This window comes from Parus major, chromosome 6, assembly GCF_001522545.3.
Source record: "Parus major isolate Abel chromosome 6, Parus_major1.1, whole genome shotgun sequence".
NCBI lineage: Eukaryota > Metazoa > Chordata > Aves > Passeriformes > Paridae > Parus > Parus major.
In genome coordinates this window covers 29,032,027-29,049,969 of record NC_031775.1, presented here as the reverse complement: position 1 = coordinate 29,049,969, position 17,943 = coordinate 29,032,027, and the positions used below count along the sequence as shown (strand labels likewise).

At 45.8% G+C, this 17,943-nt stretch overlaps 1 protein-coding gene across 1 annotated transcript; it reads right to left on the bottom strand.

Annotated features, from left to right (window-relative positions):
- BAG3 (BAG cochaperone 3) lies at positions 1–16,563 on the bottom strand. Its single transcript, XM_015633755.2, has 4 exons — positions 16,381–16,563; positions 4,961–5,317; positions 2,900–3,280; positions 1–1,304 (listed from the first exon to the last, which is right to left on the bottom strand). The coding sequence occupies exons 1-4, from the start codon at positions 16,549–16,551 to the stop codon at positions 531–533; spliced, it is 1,683 nt and encodes a 560-aa protein (XP_015489241.1). The 5' UTR covers positions 16,552–16,563; the 3' UTR covers positions 1–530.
- Between the last annotated feature and the right edge of the window lie 1,380 nt (positions 16,564–17,943).

Here is a 17,943-nt window from a genome sequence, read left to right as displayed (position 1 = left end):
TTAGGCTTCCATATTGTTTTATTTCCCTCTTAAAATATAGCATTGAAGTCCTGCACACATATAAATATCCCTACAGTTTCTTACACACCTTCTATCCATCATTAAAGTGCCCAACTGTGAACATTAGAAGTAAAAACATTACTGTTAAGAGTGGCTATACTTGTAGGAGGACTGGTATTCTGACAATGCAGGCCACTGATTTTACAAAAATCACCTGCAAAAGAATACACCTTAAACAACACGCATCAATATTAACCCTGAAGTCGTTTTTCTTTTCCATTCAGCTGATCTAAAAGCAATTAATGTACAGGGTTTATTTTTGAAACATGTCTTTTACATAGTGTAAGAATAAATGATAAATGCATCACTTTTTTTCTAGCTCCCTCCTTTCCCTACAAAGTGTTTACGGTGTCCCAAGCTGCTATGTTAATTAAAACCAGTTGAAAAGAGCTCTGGAAATGCATGCAACTTAAAATTCACTTAAACACACTAAGTTATAAAGTCTGAGAGATCCTAATTTCAGCACGTGGCTATGGTTCAGTTGGGTTATTGGATGTGTTTGTTGTGGTGGCGAGATTGGTAAACACTTCTTCCTTAGTTTCAGGCTGATGTCTTTCCGTTTTGGTTTCCTCTTTAGCATTTTTATTACTGCTATCTCCCTTGCTCTTGACTACCACAGGTTCAATCTCCATGATCTCCTGTGGGGGCTTAGGCTCTGGCAAATTTGGCTGAAGTCCATCAACTTGAACAGGTTCTGGGACATCTTCTGCTTTCTGTTCAAGTTTTTCCAAAATGGTCTGGACCTTCCTTACACCATCTCTCCTGGCCTGGCGCACATCCGCACGACCCTCAGGGTCCACTGAGTCTAGGGCTAGCAACTCTTTGGTCAAATACTCTTCAATCATTAAGTACTTTTTGTCAGTTTTCTTGCCTTCAAAGGAGTTGACTGCCTGCTCAAGTGTTTGTACTCTCTCCAGAATTGCTTCCACTTTCAAAACACCAGGATGCTTTTGAGGTTCTTCTGTTTCCATCGTCTTTGGTGGCACCACTTCTTCAGGAGGAGGCCTTTCCTGGGGGGGAGCAGCCTTAGCTGGGGAAGGAGCTTTTTTATCAGCTTTCTCTGCCATGGCTGGAGGCTTCTGGGGTGGTAGTTTAGGATCTGGTTCTTGGTGGGTGACCTGAATTGGGATATATGTGGAGGGCACCTCCGTTTCAGGCGGCGGGGCTGCTTTGTTGTCAGGCTTGATTTCAGGAGGAGGGGCTGGTCTTGGTGGCTCCTGAGCTGGGATTTGTTGCTGAGAAACCTGGTGAGCAAGGCAAGTTTTGTGTTCAGACACAATGCTCCTTATTTCCCTCTAAAGAACAAGTATGCTAACATCTAATTTTCTGTACTCCTAGCAGTGCAATTTCACACACACAAGGTGATTAATCTTCCCCGAGCGTGGCTGAATTTTACTGTTTTAAACTGAAAAATGGCACTGTGATGAACAGTTATTATTGTTACCAATCAACTCTCTCAAACATCAAATTTTAACCCACCAAATCCTGCCCATGCTCAATAAAATCAGCCCCATAAGCAGGTTTAAAAGATGGAACCTTTGAGCAAAGCCTTCACCTAACTTCAGTCAATGAGATTTCTTGCAGCTGGACTGTAACACATTCAAGACTCCATCCCCTTTTTCACTAATTAAGGGCTCATCTTTCTTGAAAAGCCTACAACTTCACTAACTTTTAATCACCTTTTGGGCTATTCTTATCCTATTCCAGTTTTCAGGCTGTTCCTTTTTTTGTTAGAGTTTATTTCTAATCTTTAACCTATTTACATGCAGAGGTTACTGTGTCAATCTTATTACACTGTAGCAATTATAGACTATCCTTGGGATTACTCCAGTTTTAAATCATCAAAACCTCTTGAAATTGAGATTAGTTTTGAAATCTTAGCAGAAAACTGAAATTTATGAGATCTGCATTTTCCTCTCCCTGATACCCCCTTTACTTACTTGGGCACATATACAGTGATTTTGAAAGATATTAAATCCAGCTCTCATGGATTTAAATGGCTGGAGTAAAATACCTGTATTTTATTTAAAACAAGTACATAAATGGCCTGCACTGAAAATCTGTCACTGCTTTGCCTGTTAAATATAAAATTTGACTAGGGAGTGCAAACTCTCACCCACAAAAATAAATTAGCACTGACCTAGAATATGCCATTAAATCTTGAGTCCTCCTTGTTTTGTCCTAGCCTGGGTTTTCAAAACTATTAACCTAATTCTGCTCCTGTCATTTTTAATGTGAAAACTCTCCAGAGAGGAAATAAAGGCTTGTTTCTGTACATACCCCCTTCCACACACTCACAGTTGCCTAATTCCCAGTAGCCTTTTAATTGTAGTTTTAGTAAGAATTCTAACATGGAAAAAATGTTCAATGAGCAGCAGGTTCTATGACCAAGAACATGCTTTAAGACAGAAGAATAAAAAGCTCTAGATTTTGCTTATCCTCTTCATTCATAGCAAAAATTACTTTGTGCAGCTGATGTTATCCCCTAAATGGTTCTGAGACACCAGTGAAGTATATTTACATAGATGTCACAAATCCCACGGACCTGGTTTTCTTCTCATAAACATAATGCAACATCAGTGACCTCAGTGTAATTACACCAAATTATACTCTGACAAGAGAAGATTAAATCGTGCATTAAATCATATTTCAGTGATACTCCACAGTCCTGACAGGTGGAAAGGCAACTTGCTGCTTATCTCAGGATCTCCCAGTCTGTTTAAATCCAGCAGTGGAGATTGCTTTATGTGCTTTCATGTATGTGTTAGTACAAGCTCATTTTTCAGCTCTAGCCACGCTCAGGTCCCTGGCAAGTGAATCACTTCCCCATTCTACATACCTGGGGTCTGTCTACTCCTGTCTGCACTCGGATGGGAGCTGGGGGCTGCATCTGGGCACTCACTCTGGCCGGGGAACTCTCCCGACTGGAGGAGCCTCTCTGAGCCACTCTGAACGGAGACTGAGCTCGCGCCGCCTTGGGCTCCCTCTCCTCCGGCTGGATTTTGTGGAACACCGGCTGGTGGGCTTGGAACTCGCTCTGCTGGGCAGGGTAGTGGGTCTTCTGTGCCTGGTGGTAGGCTTGTGCTGGCTGACGTGGCATGTTTTCGTGGATCACAGGGATTGGAATATAACCGCGAGGAAGCGGATGGCTCCCCGCGTTGGGTCTGCCAGAGGTCTGAGGGGAAACTGTTGGAGGGTCAGAGGCTCCAGGAGGTTGAGGCTGCCATGAAAACAAAAATGCATTATTAAGTGTTATAATCATCATGTGCTCACAATACTTTTCACTTCCAAAAAGAAAAGGAGGCAGTCATCAGAGAAACTGAATTCGTGTTTCCGGCATGCAAGGACTCCATTTCCCTGGATTTTTGGCCAAGAGCCTCACTAGACAAACCACAAGTTGTGAGAGCATCATTATAACAAGCAGGAACCTGAGCTACAGCATTCCCAGCCCTGAAATGAGCAGGGAGTGGATGCTCAGTCAGAATGTTTTCTGCTTTTGCGTGGCTGTTCCTGTCTAAACCTGTTAAATTTGAGGTAAACTAAAGCTAAGCAAACAAATTACGTGCTGGAGACAAACCCAAACCCCTAAGAGCACACAACGCTGACTTCTGATCCTGGCCACACAAACAGATTTTGTATGTTTTGTTGGGATTTTTAGAGGATGTCATTAATTTGATAACGCTGATACGGCTAATTCCCTTTTGCCTCTCTCCTGTGAAAGGCCAGACTGGAGCTGTGAGAGGAGAGAGCAGGCAAGGCAGGAGAGAAGGGGAACAAGACCCCTATTTGCTGCTGATCAACTGCTTAGCTGCCCATGGAACAGCAGGAACCTTGAATAAATATATGATGATTTGCATTATAGCACCCATCAGTGGCACTAGTGGTGACACTGGTGATGTGCAGTGCAGGGTCCCCAACACAGGCTCTGGTCACTTGGTACCCACACTGCACTGCTGAGCATGCAACAGCAAGTTCTGAGGTCCTCCCTGCTTGTCTCCACGTAAGTGGCACAGAAGACACATTCCTAAAGCCACTCTGCAGACAAGGCAAAGCTGTACAGAGTTGGGAAGAGGAAAAGCTGAGCTTCTTGTTTATGGACAGGCATGGCTAGTCAAGACAGCAGAGAAACCTGCCAAAAGGATTTTAATTACATTCTTCAGACTCCAAATGGGTTTCAGAGAAGATGCCACCACTGCTGAATTACAGACCTGATATGTTTTCAGCCTGGTGAAGGCTGAATTTCCTGCTCATCTTACTTTGAATAAAAATGAGGTTTGTATTTCCATATATTACAAGAATACCAATTTGCTAATTCTCTACAGAGAGCAGGCCAAAAATCCCACCTTCTGACAAACAAAACAAGCAGGATGACTTTTTTTTCAAAGAAGTTCATGGTCTGAAAATATTTTCACATGCCACCAAAGGACAAAAATACTTTACAATTCCCTTCTAAATCTGTGTATATGTAAATCCATTTCATACAAGTGAAATTTGCAATTAGGAAGCAAAGATCTTCTGAAGTGGCCTGGGTTGTTAGCTGACTGGACACTCCTCTCTCCCACTTTGTTCACCCAGTTTGACTCATGGTGCAGAACACAAGAGGCTTGTCTGCATCCTCCTCTTGTGGGGGAACCCGTACAAACACTAAAACAACCCTCCCCTGCCACAGGGCCTGCTCAGCTCTGCATTTCTCTCTGCAGAATCATTCCAGAACACAAGTGGGTGACGCTAGAAAAAACCCATACATATTTATGCTGCCGTGACTGTGCACTTTCAGTACTCTGGAAGTGTTGGGAAAACACAATCCTGTGGCGAGTTGGGCTAAGCTCCCCGTGTGACATTCAGGCCATAAATGCTGCAGAGCCCACTGCAAGCAGAGCCCAGCAATGCTGACGCTCACCTCGGGTCCGTGCGTGGCCGGCGCCGGGGCCGCCGCAGCTGCCGGTGTCTGTCCACATTGTTTATCGGCCGCCGCGGCCTCGGACGGGCCCCTCGCCGGCGACTCGGGGCCACCGGAGGCCCCCCTGAGGGGTGGCTGAGCCTGCCCTGGGCCGGGCACGGCCTCTGTCTTGTACCTCTGCAGCCCTGGCTGCGGGGAGGAGAAGCAGGGGTGCTGCTGCCGGCCGTCCAGGCCCTCATGGATAACGGGAATGGGGATGTAGCCCGCCCGGAGCTTGGGGTAGCCCACGTGTCCTTCTCGGGCCGCCGGCTGCTTTGGGCTGTCTCGAGATGGGCCATTGGCTGAGGACTGGCCTTCCTGCAAGAGAAAAACAGCACAGAGCACTTGTTGGTAGCTCAATAAACACAGTGAGAGAAAGTTGCCCTAAAGGTCTGTCCTAAAAGCAGCATCAGCTGTGTATGAGGAGCTCAGAGCCTCTCAGGCCTGTGCAGGGCAGCCAAGAGCAGGTGCCAACACTGCAGGCAAGGGGAGGAAGCTAAAAAATCTGCTTATGTGTGGGGCTTTCACCCTCATTTCTCATAAGCATTCACTTGTGTTCTGAAATACCTGTCTAATTCCACCTGGATTTCTTATTTATCATTCATCACCAGCACCTAGCCACCTGCCCACCCTCTTCAGAGGGAGCTCACCCAATTCAAACAAGTACCAATGGAACCAAAGACATTTCCTCAGCACCTCTCAGAACACATCTGTGCTACATCTGAAAAGACACTTGCAAGGAAGACAATCCCAACAGAAACACGAATTTTGTTGGTATCATTCTTCCCACTGGCTCTTTAGAGAGATACTGACACTGCACACTGAAAATGTATTCACTTCCAGCTAAGGAGGATCTGGTTCAGTAAATAATGAGGGAGAGGGAAGGGGAAGACATGACAGCTTAACAAAGAGGAAAATGCTGAAAAGCAAGATTTAAAAATCCCTATGTTGTCTGAATACACTCACTGGACAATGTCAAAGCTCTGGCAAGAGTGGAAGTGGTTTGTACTAAGAGCCCTCACAAGCCCTCTAGTAAGTTCTTCCTGCATCGGTCATTCTATTTTGAGACCCCTGCAAGGGCCAAGTTCCAGATGTATCTCTAAGTCAGATCATATAACAAGCACCTCTGTCATTCAGAGGGTAATGTCATTATTCAGTAAGAGGAGAATTTAATAAGGGGACATATGGTGCAAGTGTTGGAAACCCTATTTTTAAAGGGGTGTTTAAGCTGCAAAAATATTTCATGTTCCTCCTATACACACTAACATACTAATTCATCAGGAATTCACTGTTTTATCCACCAGGTTATCAGTGTTCTTCCTATACAACAGTATCACCTGAAGAAGTGATTTCTGAGAATTACTCTTAGCAATAAAACTGCAGAGAACAGAGGCTGTTCTTTATGTAAACTAATGAGAACAAAAAACACAGAAAGGAACAAGTTCAAAGTCTGAACACTACTATTCCATTTCCTTTTACCCATTATAAAAAAAAAAAATCCTTCACAAAGGAAGAATTCTAGAAGAGACATAGAGGAGAGCCAGGCCTAGAAAGTTCGCAGAGAGAAGAAATCTGAAGTTGGCTTTCCCAGCTGCAGAACAAGGATGATCTCATGCCAACGTCTGCACCAGGATCCACAGATGAGTCATTTTAAATTCACCCTACCAGGAAACCACATTCCTCTTCTCCATGCAGACTGTCCAGGGGCTTTCAGAACCCCACACACCAACAAATGCTCTCCCTTTCACCTCCCACCAGCACAACCCTGGCCCCACAGCTCTGCTGGGATCCAGAGGGATGCACCATCATGTCAGCAAATGGCATTTGCTGGAAAATAAATCTGAGGTGTGCTCAGCTGACAACAACGTGGCCGGGCAGGAGCAGAGCGTGTGTCAGAGCTTGTGCTGGGAGGGGAGCCCACGATTCCCAGCAGGAAGCAGCAGCACCTTGGTGCTGCACTGAGCCCGGGCACGCTGTGAGCACCAGCTGCTCGGCTGTGTCCCCACCTCAGAAACCCGAGCAGCCACGGCTCCCACCGCTATAAAAAGGAGATTCCCTCACTTCCAGCGGCTCTGAGGGAAGGGTCAGTGCTGGGAAGGGTTTAGGAGCTGGGTGGGCCACCAGCTCCTACAGGTGCTCAGGCATGAGGAGGTTGTCAGCCAAAGCTGCTCCGCTCCACCTGGGTACAGAACTGCCCAAAAGGAGAAAAGTTGTTTTGGGATCTGCATTGTCTTTAATGGCTCCATTTGGGAATAAGACCTCCTCTAACCCACAATGATAAATCATTGAACATGGTCAGTGTCCCACTCTTCACACCCTCCATGAATCCCCCACAAAGAACCCAGCCATGCATTTCCCTTTCCTTGTCTTCATGTTCAGACCCGTGAGGCTGCCCTTGTTTTGAACCTTCTCAGCAATCTGAGAAATCTGCCACTGCAACTTAAGCTCTGCTAGGAAATACAAAAGAGGCAGCCCAAACCCAAAGCAAAAAATCAGGCTGAACTGCTTTTTTCAATGCATCCAGTTTATAAATGAAGTAAAGCTTCTGTCAATACTTTGGGGGGTTTTGTTTTGTTGTTCTCTTTTTTAATAGACTACACTCTCATGATTTCTCACGTATTCTAACAGCTCCAGACAACTTGTGCTGCTCCTGTGGAAAGTTAATACTTCAAACTGGTTGTTTGTTACAGGCTTTTTTTCCCTGTAGTCAGATCTAACCACAGAGGCCTCAACTGTGCAGTCATACTGGAACAGCCCTCGGTAAAAGAACAAATGCAGCGTCCTTGTTTTTCCCACCATCAGTGGCTCCGAGGCACAGATCAGGTTTAGGAAAGGTGCTCTCATCACAATTGCACTTCCTCATCTACATTGTCCCCTTCAACCCTTAATTAATCCTTGACTCTACAAACAGTTGCCACATTAGCCTGCTTGTATCACCATATCTTTAACATTCTTTCTTCCCTGTTTCTTTTCTTCCCACTGTGGTACAATCACAAACATGGACAATCCAGGTATTCTGAAATTCCCATCACTGGGGAATGACACCAGGAAGGAGGCCCCAGGTTCAGGGAGATGCTGCCAGTGGTTTGTGTCTGTATCTGGTTCGTGTGTGCAGATCCCAGTGTCCCTGTCTCCAAACTTCTGGCCAAAGCAGCTCTGTTTTGCACAGGAGAGCCTGTGTTTCCAGCCTGGGCAAACAGGTTCTGGAAGACTTCAGAAGAAGCTCAGGTGTGCCTGGGAACACGGTGGCAATGGGGAAGAGTGGAATCAAGCTCTGAAAAACTCTCCTCTTTAACATAGTGTTAAAGAAATTCACAAATTCCTTCCCAATGCTTTAATTCCACAGCACAGCCAGCACAACAAAAAGTAGCCTTTTTTTTTTGTCTTCTATCACATACAGTTCTTGCTTGTTACATTAACAAACCTGTTACATGGAAAAAGTCCAGAGTTCAAATTTAACTCCAACCTGCACAAAGAGAAATGACCAAGAAATGAATGGCAAGTCCTAGTCCATAATCCTTCCTGGTTTAAGTACAAAAAAATAGGAACCCAACTCAGGTTTCTGCATTATAACAAACAGAAGCAAATTTATCCTGCCCTCTTCTAAGGAAACAATTAGTGCCTTAAAATTCAGAGCAGCTACAAGCAGCAGAGTATCAACTAATTTTCAATAAGTACAGGATCGACTATCAGCAATCCCAGCTGTGATCACACAATTTACCTTGAAGAGAGAGCATCCCTCAAAAGGAGGGAGCACAAAAATGCAAAAACTGTCTTGAAAAGCTCAGAAATTTTCACAACAGTTCTAGTTGACATTTCAGGTAGCCTGAAATACCTGCAGGACCACAACACCCAAATCCAGGAGGTGCTGAGGTAAGTCATCACATCCAGGCAAGTGAGAGGCTTGGCCCAGCTGCAGGAGGGACAGTTCTTCAGGGAGCTGTGCCTGAAGATCTGCTCAGGAGCAGTGACAGCACTCACACCTCTCCAGACCAGGACGAGCGTTTCTGTTGTGAGGCCATCACCAGGATAAATAAAGGTGCAGCCAGCATGAGTTGTGCAACTGGAAAAAACACTTCATATCCCCACATCCTACTGCTGGCTTCCCATGGGAAGGGCATTGTCAGGACCAACACTAAAATCTTCAGCTTGCTCCCATTTTAAGCGAGTTCTGAAGCCACAAGGCACTGGAATGAAAAAAGCAACAGCAAAAGCACAACCTTGCACCAGGATTCCCTGTACAGCTGCACTGTCTGGAGTGGATAATGGATAACTCCTAGCGTGCCCCAAGTCTGCTCAAGTGTTATTCCAGACTCAAACACAGAAACCTGCAAATTCAGTCACTGCTGATGCCAGCACATTGCCACTGCAGTTTTTCAGACAGCTCTGCCGTTCAAATTAAATTTGTCAAAATATTCTGTATTCATGTTAAGTGACTAGAATAGTTTTATCAAGTTCAGAATCTCCCTTTTGAGACTCCTTACATAATACATTTGTCATTCCTCAAATATTAAAATGGTCTACAGAATAAAGTCTAAAAGCCTCCTTTGGTGCCATTGCACTCTTGCATTTTTCTTAACCTGAACTGACGTTATTTGCAGTACAGTCAATCCAGTCTCTAAAGCACATGTTATTCACAGAGGCAGCACCCCTGTAGCTCTTGCAGAGCAGCAGTGCAAGTATTTAAATTGTACCTGCTTTGTAAATATTATCTAGCAAGGGGAAAACAAAATTTACCAACACTGCCAAGAGATTAAACAACTTTTCTGTATGCAAATAGATGGTCCACTAACTCATGTCATTCTGAACTTGTAAGCTGCTGCTATAGACTACCATGCAAACAATTATTCTGGTTGCTCCAATGACTGAGAAAATACCAGTATCTGACCAAATCTTACTTGAGAGCACACCTTTCACAACTTTAAGCCCAAATACTATATATTTAGAAAGAAGGGAATAGCATGATTCTGTTCTTCCACTATCAAATACAGCAATATAACCCGAATGAGTGATATAACAACCAAGTTTTGTTCACACACTTGCTCAAACCTGTATTTTATCAGAAACTGCCATTAATAATCAAAAAAGCCAGTGGTACCCAGTATTCAAATTAAGAATGAAGTAACTATTCTATTTATTAAAGAAAATACCAATTTCTTTTTTTTTTGTCACAGAAAGGCAAATTTTAACCATTGGAATTAGAGTCCACATCTACTTTACTATTTGCCAGACCTCCTTTTCTTCTCTGCTGCATAAGCTACAAAAGTGCTACACTACCTTTGATACCAATAGAAATCAACATATCCCAAGTTCCTCACCTGTGCTGTGTGTTTGAACACAGTAACAGCACAACATCAGCACAAGCTGGGTTTTACTAACACTTCCCAGAGAACTACACAAGTTGGAAAATACCCAGTGATTTACTCTCAGTGCTGACTCTAAATTTCTTACAGCCCTGCCTCAGCTGCTGCAGACATTTGCATTCTCACCCTTCTGCTCACAATTTGTGCTTAAATATATAGACTGAGCACATAGACATTTGAGCAAGATATCATTAGCTAATGACTGAAGGAAAGCATGAATAAGCTTAGTTGCATGAGCTGTCTCAGTAGAACTTCGTGTCAGTCGCATCATGTAACCCAATTACAGGCCAAGCTGCTTTTGATGTTCTACTTGCTGAATGCTGAGTTTTATTTCCCAACATACACATACACAAGGCAAACAGGCCTTTTGTTCTCTCTTGTAATTATCAAATTGTATTATACAGGTATTTACATTAACATTCACTCTAACCGATGCCATTAGAAATAAATAAACACGATTAAAAACTTCAGGAGAAAACTAATCCTAAGCTTTTCAGAAAGGAAAAGAAAAGGAGGAGCCTTATTGGAGCAAATATGTTTGCTATCTTGCAGATCAATCTTGTTCCAGGAACAAAACCTGTCCTCCTTTAATCATTAGGAGGATTCTTTCTTCAGCTAAAATGCCTTGGTGCAGACATGACAACACCTGCCCTGTGTGCCCGTGAGTGGAAGTTGGCACGAACAGCACCTGATGGGCCAAACTGAACATGTCTGAGAAAGAAACAATGACTGCTCCGAGGAGCAGAGTGCTCTTAGGAGAACTGGGATCACCACCCACCCCACCAGCTTTAGTGGATGGAGTTAGAGAAAAGCCCTTTAGAGCACTAACAGAAATATCCTTGTCAAGGGTACTGAGAATGACACTTTATTCAGTTATTTCTGTTTGCTGCATCATTACCCAAGAAGCAGGTGGTCAAACTGTTATTTTCCTATTAGTTATGAGCCAGGAATCTGAAATATAACAGAAAGCACAAACCTCAAAAATTAGCAAAACAATTAAAATATTGTTTTTATTGCCCCATTAAAATAAGGAGAATAAGCAGATAATGGTTGAAGAGTGGGCTGTGAATTTCAGTTTATAGTCAGGCTCCGTATTCTCATCTAAAATTTCATTTTATACACAGAAGTTTTTTGACTTCACTTCCTTAAAGAACAATTTTCCAACACTGTAAAAGCACTTGCTACCTAGCACCCCATTTATTAATTATAAGGCTTTGCCATCAGCCATAAAAAACACACTTTCGTGCTACCTGACCTACTGGGTGATGTCAGACAAGTCTCTTCCTCACCCCATGCCTGACTTTCCTGTCTGTAAAATCAAGAAGGAAAAATAAAAATAATCAAACCAACAGCTTCTACAACATATTTAAGATTTTCTCCTTTTGCCTGTAACTAAGTAATGTGATCTGTGTGAACGAGGCCATTTCTTCTCATTTACATTTACCGTGACATGAAGGGAGACCACAGTTCACCTATAGAGTGACACTGTCTGCACACCCCAAAGCATATTGGATTGTTACCTGCCTTATCATGGCTCAAGTGGGAACAATTCTATTTCTGCCACATAGTCATGGAAAAGTTCTGCCTGTGCATACAAGTGTTAAAAATACAGTTCCTAGGTAAGAATGCTGCCACCTGGCACAGGTATTCTTCCTTTGTCCTTTAGATAAGAGGTACACCGTGCCAGGAGTTACACAGAGCCCTGCAACACCTTCTCAGCTTTTCCTGTTGCATTAACTCCTATCATTTCTTTGTGTTCCTGTCTCTTATTTCTGATTAGATCCACCCCTTGTTTTCAGGTTAATTGATATGTCCATTAGTTAACTCCCTGCTCACCATGCTCTGTCAGGGGGGCTTTAAATAACTGCACCAAGCCGCTGCAGGGAGTCTGGGCAAGGCCAGGACACAACCCTCCAAAAAATCCCCTACTGACAATTTTACCACTCCTACCTATTAAGCCTTTTCTGTGCAGTGCTTTTTTAATCCAGTAACTAACTTATTAGCCTGACAGAATGCACATCAGCATTAGGAATGTAAAAACACTGCAGGTGGAAGAGACCTTAATTGTTACTAAGCTGACCTCACATTCCCTTCCCCTGAAGGGAACCACTTGGAGAGGTACAGCTTCAGAGAGGCTGTTCTGACCTCTCAGTGCAATTTCCAATTTGGTCTACCAAGGATTTTTCAGTCAACTTGACCATGAGAAGTCAGTGCTCAAAAATAAGCCCACTGCTAAAGAGATGTGAATTGAGTGACTTCAGACTTATTTGGGGAAGCAGAGAGAAAAGAGATGCAACAGCCATGAAGGGAGAGGATGGAAAATTAGGTGTAGTCAGTTGTTCCCCAATGAAGCATCAGCAGCAGGGTGAGATGGCTTCTTCCTTTGTTTAGGCCTGTGCAGTCATTGCTGCAGCCAATACTTATCATAGATCACTTTTATGGCTGCTCCCTGACTCGTGCCCGGCTGCTGCAGCTTTTATCTCAAACCCAAGGCACCAGTGAGCTATTGATCCCTTCAATATCTGTAGTGAAGCTCAGCAGAGTCAATTCCTTTGGTTTATTTTTAGCTGCATTATTTCCCAGGGGATTTACTGCATGTGGAAACAACACATAGAAGGGGCATCGATAAATACCTATACAAACCTTCTTTGTTTTCTTCTTTAAATGCAATCTATTTTTATTGACACTCTGGGGAACACCAAGTTAATAATTTAATGTTATAAGACAATCCTGCAGGAAGTTTGCAGATCTGTGATACCCTAAGTTAGCACAGAAAGTAACTACAACAAACAAGCATAGGAAATGAGTAATTCTCATATAAAAAAAATAAAGGAAGAGTGACACTGCTAGTAAACACATTTTTACTAGATGTCTATACATCTTCACAGTATTGATTATAACTTACTCCTTAAATGTCTGTTAACTCATCAGATCCTTGAAAGAAAATTATTAGGCTACTAAAAAGCTTCATTAAGATATATTTTCCTGTCATTTGCAAAGTCATCCCTTACTTCTCACTGAAACAAAATGAGATTTTTTCCCTCTTTTTCAAGAAGGGCTCCCCAATCCATCCTTATGCTGCAGTGATTTCTTACACATAACAGAAGCAAACATGCAGTAGAAGAACAACCATTCTTCATGTGGGCAAAAATAAAAAAAGGCCAGATTGAATGAGGAAATAACAGAAAGCCATTAGAATTCATGAATGCACCTAAAATACAGAGTTAAATGCAAAATCAAGGTCTTGTTTCATTGCTTTAAAATGGCTTTGTCATGGGTTAAAATTTCAGAAGAGCCACTTCAACTTTTACCTGATTATGCGTCTGGCACAGATTACTGCAGTCAGCATGGCTACTGATGTTAAGCCTAGAGTAAGTGAGAAGACCAAGATCAAGCACTTGGGAACAACAGGACTTTATTATGACACTGTCTCTACTATATTCTCACCTAGCTGGAAAAGCTCACTTAGCCCTAGATCTGTGCTCCAGGCATTGTCCACTTACAGTGTAATTCCTCATTTCATTGCCTAATCTCTTCAGAAAAGGGAACAAACACTCACAGACAGAATATTGGCGGATAGAGTGCAAGACCACCTCAAAGGCAGTAAAAAAAATTGCTATTTTCACCATCAGATTTCAGTGAAAGCAATACAGTAACCGAGTCAGCTCAAATTTGATCTTTGTATAATCATCCTTGAAAAGGTGCATGAAGTCTGGCACATGCAGTCAGCTTTTGTGATTCTCAGATTACTTTTAAAAGCCCCAAGCTCTCATTTGAGTGAGACTGAGAATGAAGAAAATCAGAAAACTCACCACATCCAATCTCTTCTTTTGCTTTTATCTGTGGTTATGCCCTTCCTACCCATCTAAGTATTAACAGAAGTCTGGTGTCTTCAAAAATACTTGCTGAATTTGAAATTCAGTGTCCATGGGTAATTTGCCTTCCTTGGCATTCCCTAGCTAAGGGAATATTTAGGAAAAGACATTTTCCTTGGGCCTGATTCTTCTGCTAAATAATACCTGTCCTTGTGTAATACACTGGTACTCAAACTAATGATTTCAGCAGCTGTCCACAAATTCCAGCAGACACATTTAACTCGAGGCTCTGATAAATGGCTCTGTGAGAGCAGTTACACACAACTTCTACCACCATCATTTGGAGGACTTTTTTAGCTACAACTCCCAAAAATCAACAGTTCATCTCTAGAGGCATTTCTCTGTCTCCCAGTGAACAAACCCAAAGCATAAATTCCTGCTTACAGCCAGGAATAACACATTTTCCTGTTTGTATCCCACAAAAGCTGTACAAAAGCAGATGCAGCTTTTTGTACCTGTGACAGCCCTTGCAATTGGCAGAAGAGGCACAGAGGCAGTTTCCATCAGCACAGATTTCACACGAGATCGGGGTGAAAATTTGTTTTGTTTCAGGCACACACTCAAGCAGAGGGCTGATCCATCAGACAGCTTCCAACTCTCTTCACACAATTATTGAAAGCAGCTTGAATCTGACTGTTCTGTTAAATGGGTTAATCTCGAGTGGTATTCCTGGAACAAAAGCCTTCGAGTAAACAGCACACTTTTCGTCTCAAGTATATTCCATGGTTATAAAAACCACACTATTTTTATTTTTACTACTGTAACAGCCAGGGTTAGCAGGTGCCTCCAGAAAGGAGAGAAAACACTTTTTCCTCTGTAAGTCTCAATATTCTTATTATCAAACAACATTTTTCTAAGACTTCTGTGTGTTATTGCTAGAATTTATTTATAGATCAAACGATCTAGCACTTAAAGAGCTGCAAACGGGGTTAATTTATGACGGACAAGTACGTCCCTTCCTTTTCAAGGCCAGTTGCTCTCACATCGAGCTTTCAGTCGCGGTCTGCGCTCGCAAACCGGGCAATTACTATTTTAAGAAACGGTAAGTTCATAAAATAATTAAAGCTTCTTGAGCGCTTCGCTCCTCACGTTGTACGTAAGGTAAGGAGAGAAACACTTCCGACAGAGACCCGGTGCGGCCGCATCCCGCAACCAGCGGCTCCTTCCCCGCTGCTGCGAGACCCCGCAGCCCCGACCCTGCTGTCCCCCGGCTGGCCAGGGCTCCCCGGCTCCGTGTCCCGGCTCGCCAGGGCTCTGTGCCTGCTGTCCCCCGGCTCGCCAGGGCTCTGTGCCTGCTGTCCCCCGGCTCGCCAGGGCTCCCCCGGCTCCGCGCCCGCCGCTCCCCGGCGCGGCCCCTCCCCGGCGGCCGCCGGCCCCGGGCTCCAGTCCAGCCCCGCGGAGCTCCGTGCCCGGGACGTGCCCGAGCCCCCGGCCGGGAGGGACACCCGGGGAGCGCGGGGCAGCCCGGCGTGCCCGGGTTACGCGATGCTCCGCGCAGAGAAGCGCGCCGAGACCCCGGGGAATTGCTTTCCCACCGGGCAAATCCTACTTGGCTCAAGTTTCCAGCACTTTCTGCCCACAGCCGCCTCGCTGCGGGGTCAGAGGGCTGCACAGCCCCGAGGAACGGGCTGTATTCCCCAAAAGCCGGAGAGGCTGACCCGAAAGGGTCATTCCCCAGGGTCCCGGCAGAGCCCCGGCCGCTCTCCCCTCCGCGCCTCTCCTTCCATGGACATATTTGGACTGAGATGCGCCTTTTCCCCGAGCGCGCTTCCCAACAAAACCGGAGCGGCAGCTGCCGCCAGAGTTTGGGACCGTGGAAAAGAAAACGGGGAAACAAAAAAGAAGTCTGAGTCCGAGCCGGATCTCTCGTTTTTTAAAGTCACCCAACGTCCGGGCAGCTCTCGGCTGAAAAATAAATCAGGTTCGCCTCTCCTCTGGCAGGCCGGGCGGACTTAACCAACTTTAAATAAACATTACAGGACCGAGGTATCAAATGATTGAATGCACAAAAAAGGGACTGCAGTGCGTCAGAGACAAAAGGCAGCTCCTGCCCTCACCGCATCGCCACGCGCGGGGGGAGCGCGGCCCCCGACCCCCCTCGCCCCGCCGGGACAGCCGGCCCGGGCACCCCCGCCCGCCCTACCTGCGGCGCTGCCCGCAGGCGCGGGTCGCTCCAGGTCGTGGTGCGGCTGTTGTGATCCACGAAGAAGGGCCAGCCGGTCTGCGGGTCGATCTTGATCTCCCAGCCGGGGGGCAGCGGCTCGGCGCTGCCGTCCATCTGCGGCGGCGGCGGGCTCTGCGCGGCGGCGCTCATGGCGGGGCAGGGCCGGGGGGGCCGCGCCGGCCGCTTTATCCGCCGCGGGCCGGGGGGCGGGGGCGCGGGGCTGGAACTGTCTGGAAACGGCGGCGAGGGGGGCGGCGGCGGGGGAGGGACGAGGGGCGGGACGCCGAGGAGGAGGAGGGCGGGGGACGGCGAAGGAGCCGCGGGCTGGAAACTTCTGGCTGTGTCCAGCGCGGTTCGGCAGACCCCCGGGGTACCGGGAAGGGCTCGCTGGGAACGCCCCGGGAGCCGCGGGCGTCCCCGGGACGGCGTGCAGGGAGGGCGGGGCTGCTCGCCACGGGCACCGAGGCTGAATGTAGCAGCCCGAGCTGCCCTCCTGCCCCGGCCCGTCCCTGCCGCACCCCGAGCCCGTCCTTGCGGAGCCCGCAGCTCTCCGGCGCTCTCGCAAGGCGACTCCGACCCGCTGCCCCGTGCAGAGAGCGATCAGAGCTCCTCCCCAAAACGCCCTGCTCCGTGACTGATAATTCGAGGTTAGGGTTGATAAACAGCAAAAATAATGCTTCTCAAGTGAGGGTGTGGACAGGCGTTGTTCTTCGGATTCAGCTGGCTTGAACTTTCTCGGCGCTTTGCAAATGCGTGTCTCAGTCCTCAGTTTCACTTAGAAATCCCCCTGAAGGCAAAGAGGGTGTCTGTGAGGTTTAAAACAGTGGCTTTCTCATGGGTGCACTATCAGCACGTCCTGCACTCAGTGGGTTTGGTTTGAGGTAGCTGTGCTTCACAATTACACCACTTGTAGTCATCTGACAGTCACAGGAGCAGCCACAGATGCCTGTTGATAGTTACTCTGAGTAGAAGAGTACAGTGTCCCTCAAACGCAGAAGTTACCTTCTGCAAAGCTATTTGCTTAGAGGAATTCAAAGCATGAATCCCTCGGAGGAAGATGATTATTTACTGAATTATCTCTTCTTCAAAAAGAGCTCTGCCTCTTCACACTCCTGAGCACAGCTGGGATCTCCTCCTAGCTCAAGGCAGGATCAAAGATCTCCTGATACTGCTTGACACTGATGGTCGTTCATCTTTTGACAGGGGGTTTTGTTTGTCACACTGACAAACCAAATAATTGCTGACACTTGCTCCTTCATTCCTGCAGCTCTTCCATCCTGTGTGTCCCTTGCTGTCAGAACCACACTGCTCCATCACAGAGCCATTTTTCTGTCCCCTCTGTTGCGTGCTTTTGACTCCTAAATATTATAAATTAATCATTTTTTTTCCCCCAGAGCATTTACTTGCAGATGTCTCTATTGCCATCACCATTTCTGACTCACCTGTTTTCTAAGCAACAAATCCCAAACTTTGCTCATCTCACATCAGTCCTGAACTGCGGTGCCCATCCCTGGCCATGTTTCCTACCTCTGCTGCCTCTCA

Excerpts from the sequence above, each read along its gene's own strand:
- BAG3 (XM_015633755.2), bottom strand. The coding sequence starts at position 16,551 with ATGAGCGCCGCCGCGCAGAGCCCGCCGCCGCCGCAGATGGACGGCAGC. Across the intron at positions 5,318-16,380 it reads GCCTGCGGGCAGCGCCGCAG|GAAGGCCAGTCCTCAGCCAA; the intron begins GTAGGGCGGGCG and ends TTTCTCTTGCAG. Across the intron at positions 3,281-4,960 it reads CGGCCACGCACGGACCCGAG|CCTCAACCTCCTGGAGCCTC; the intron begins GTGAGCGTCAGC and ends TTTTCATGGCAG.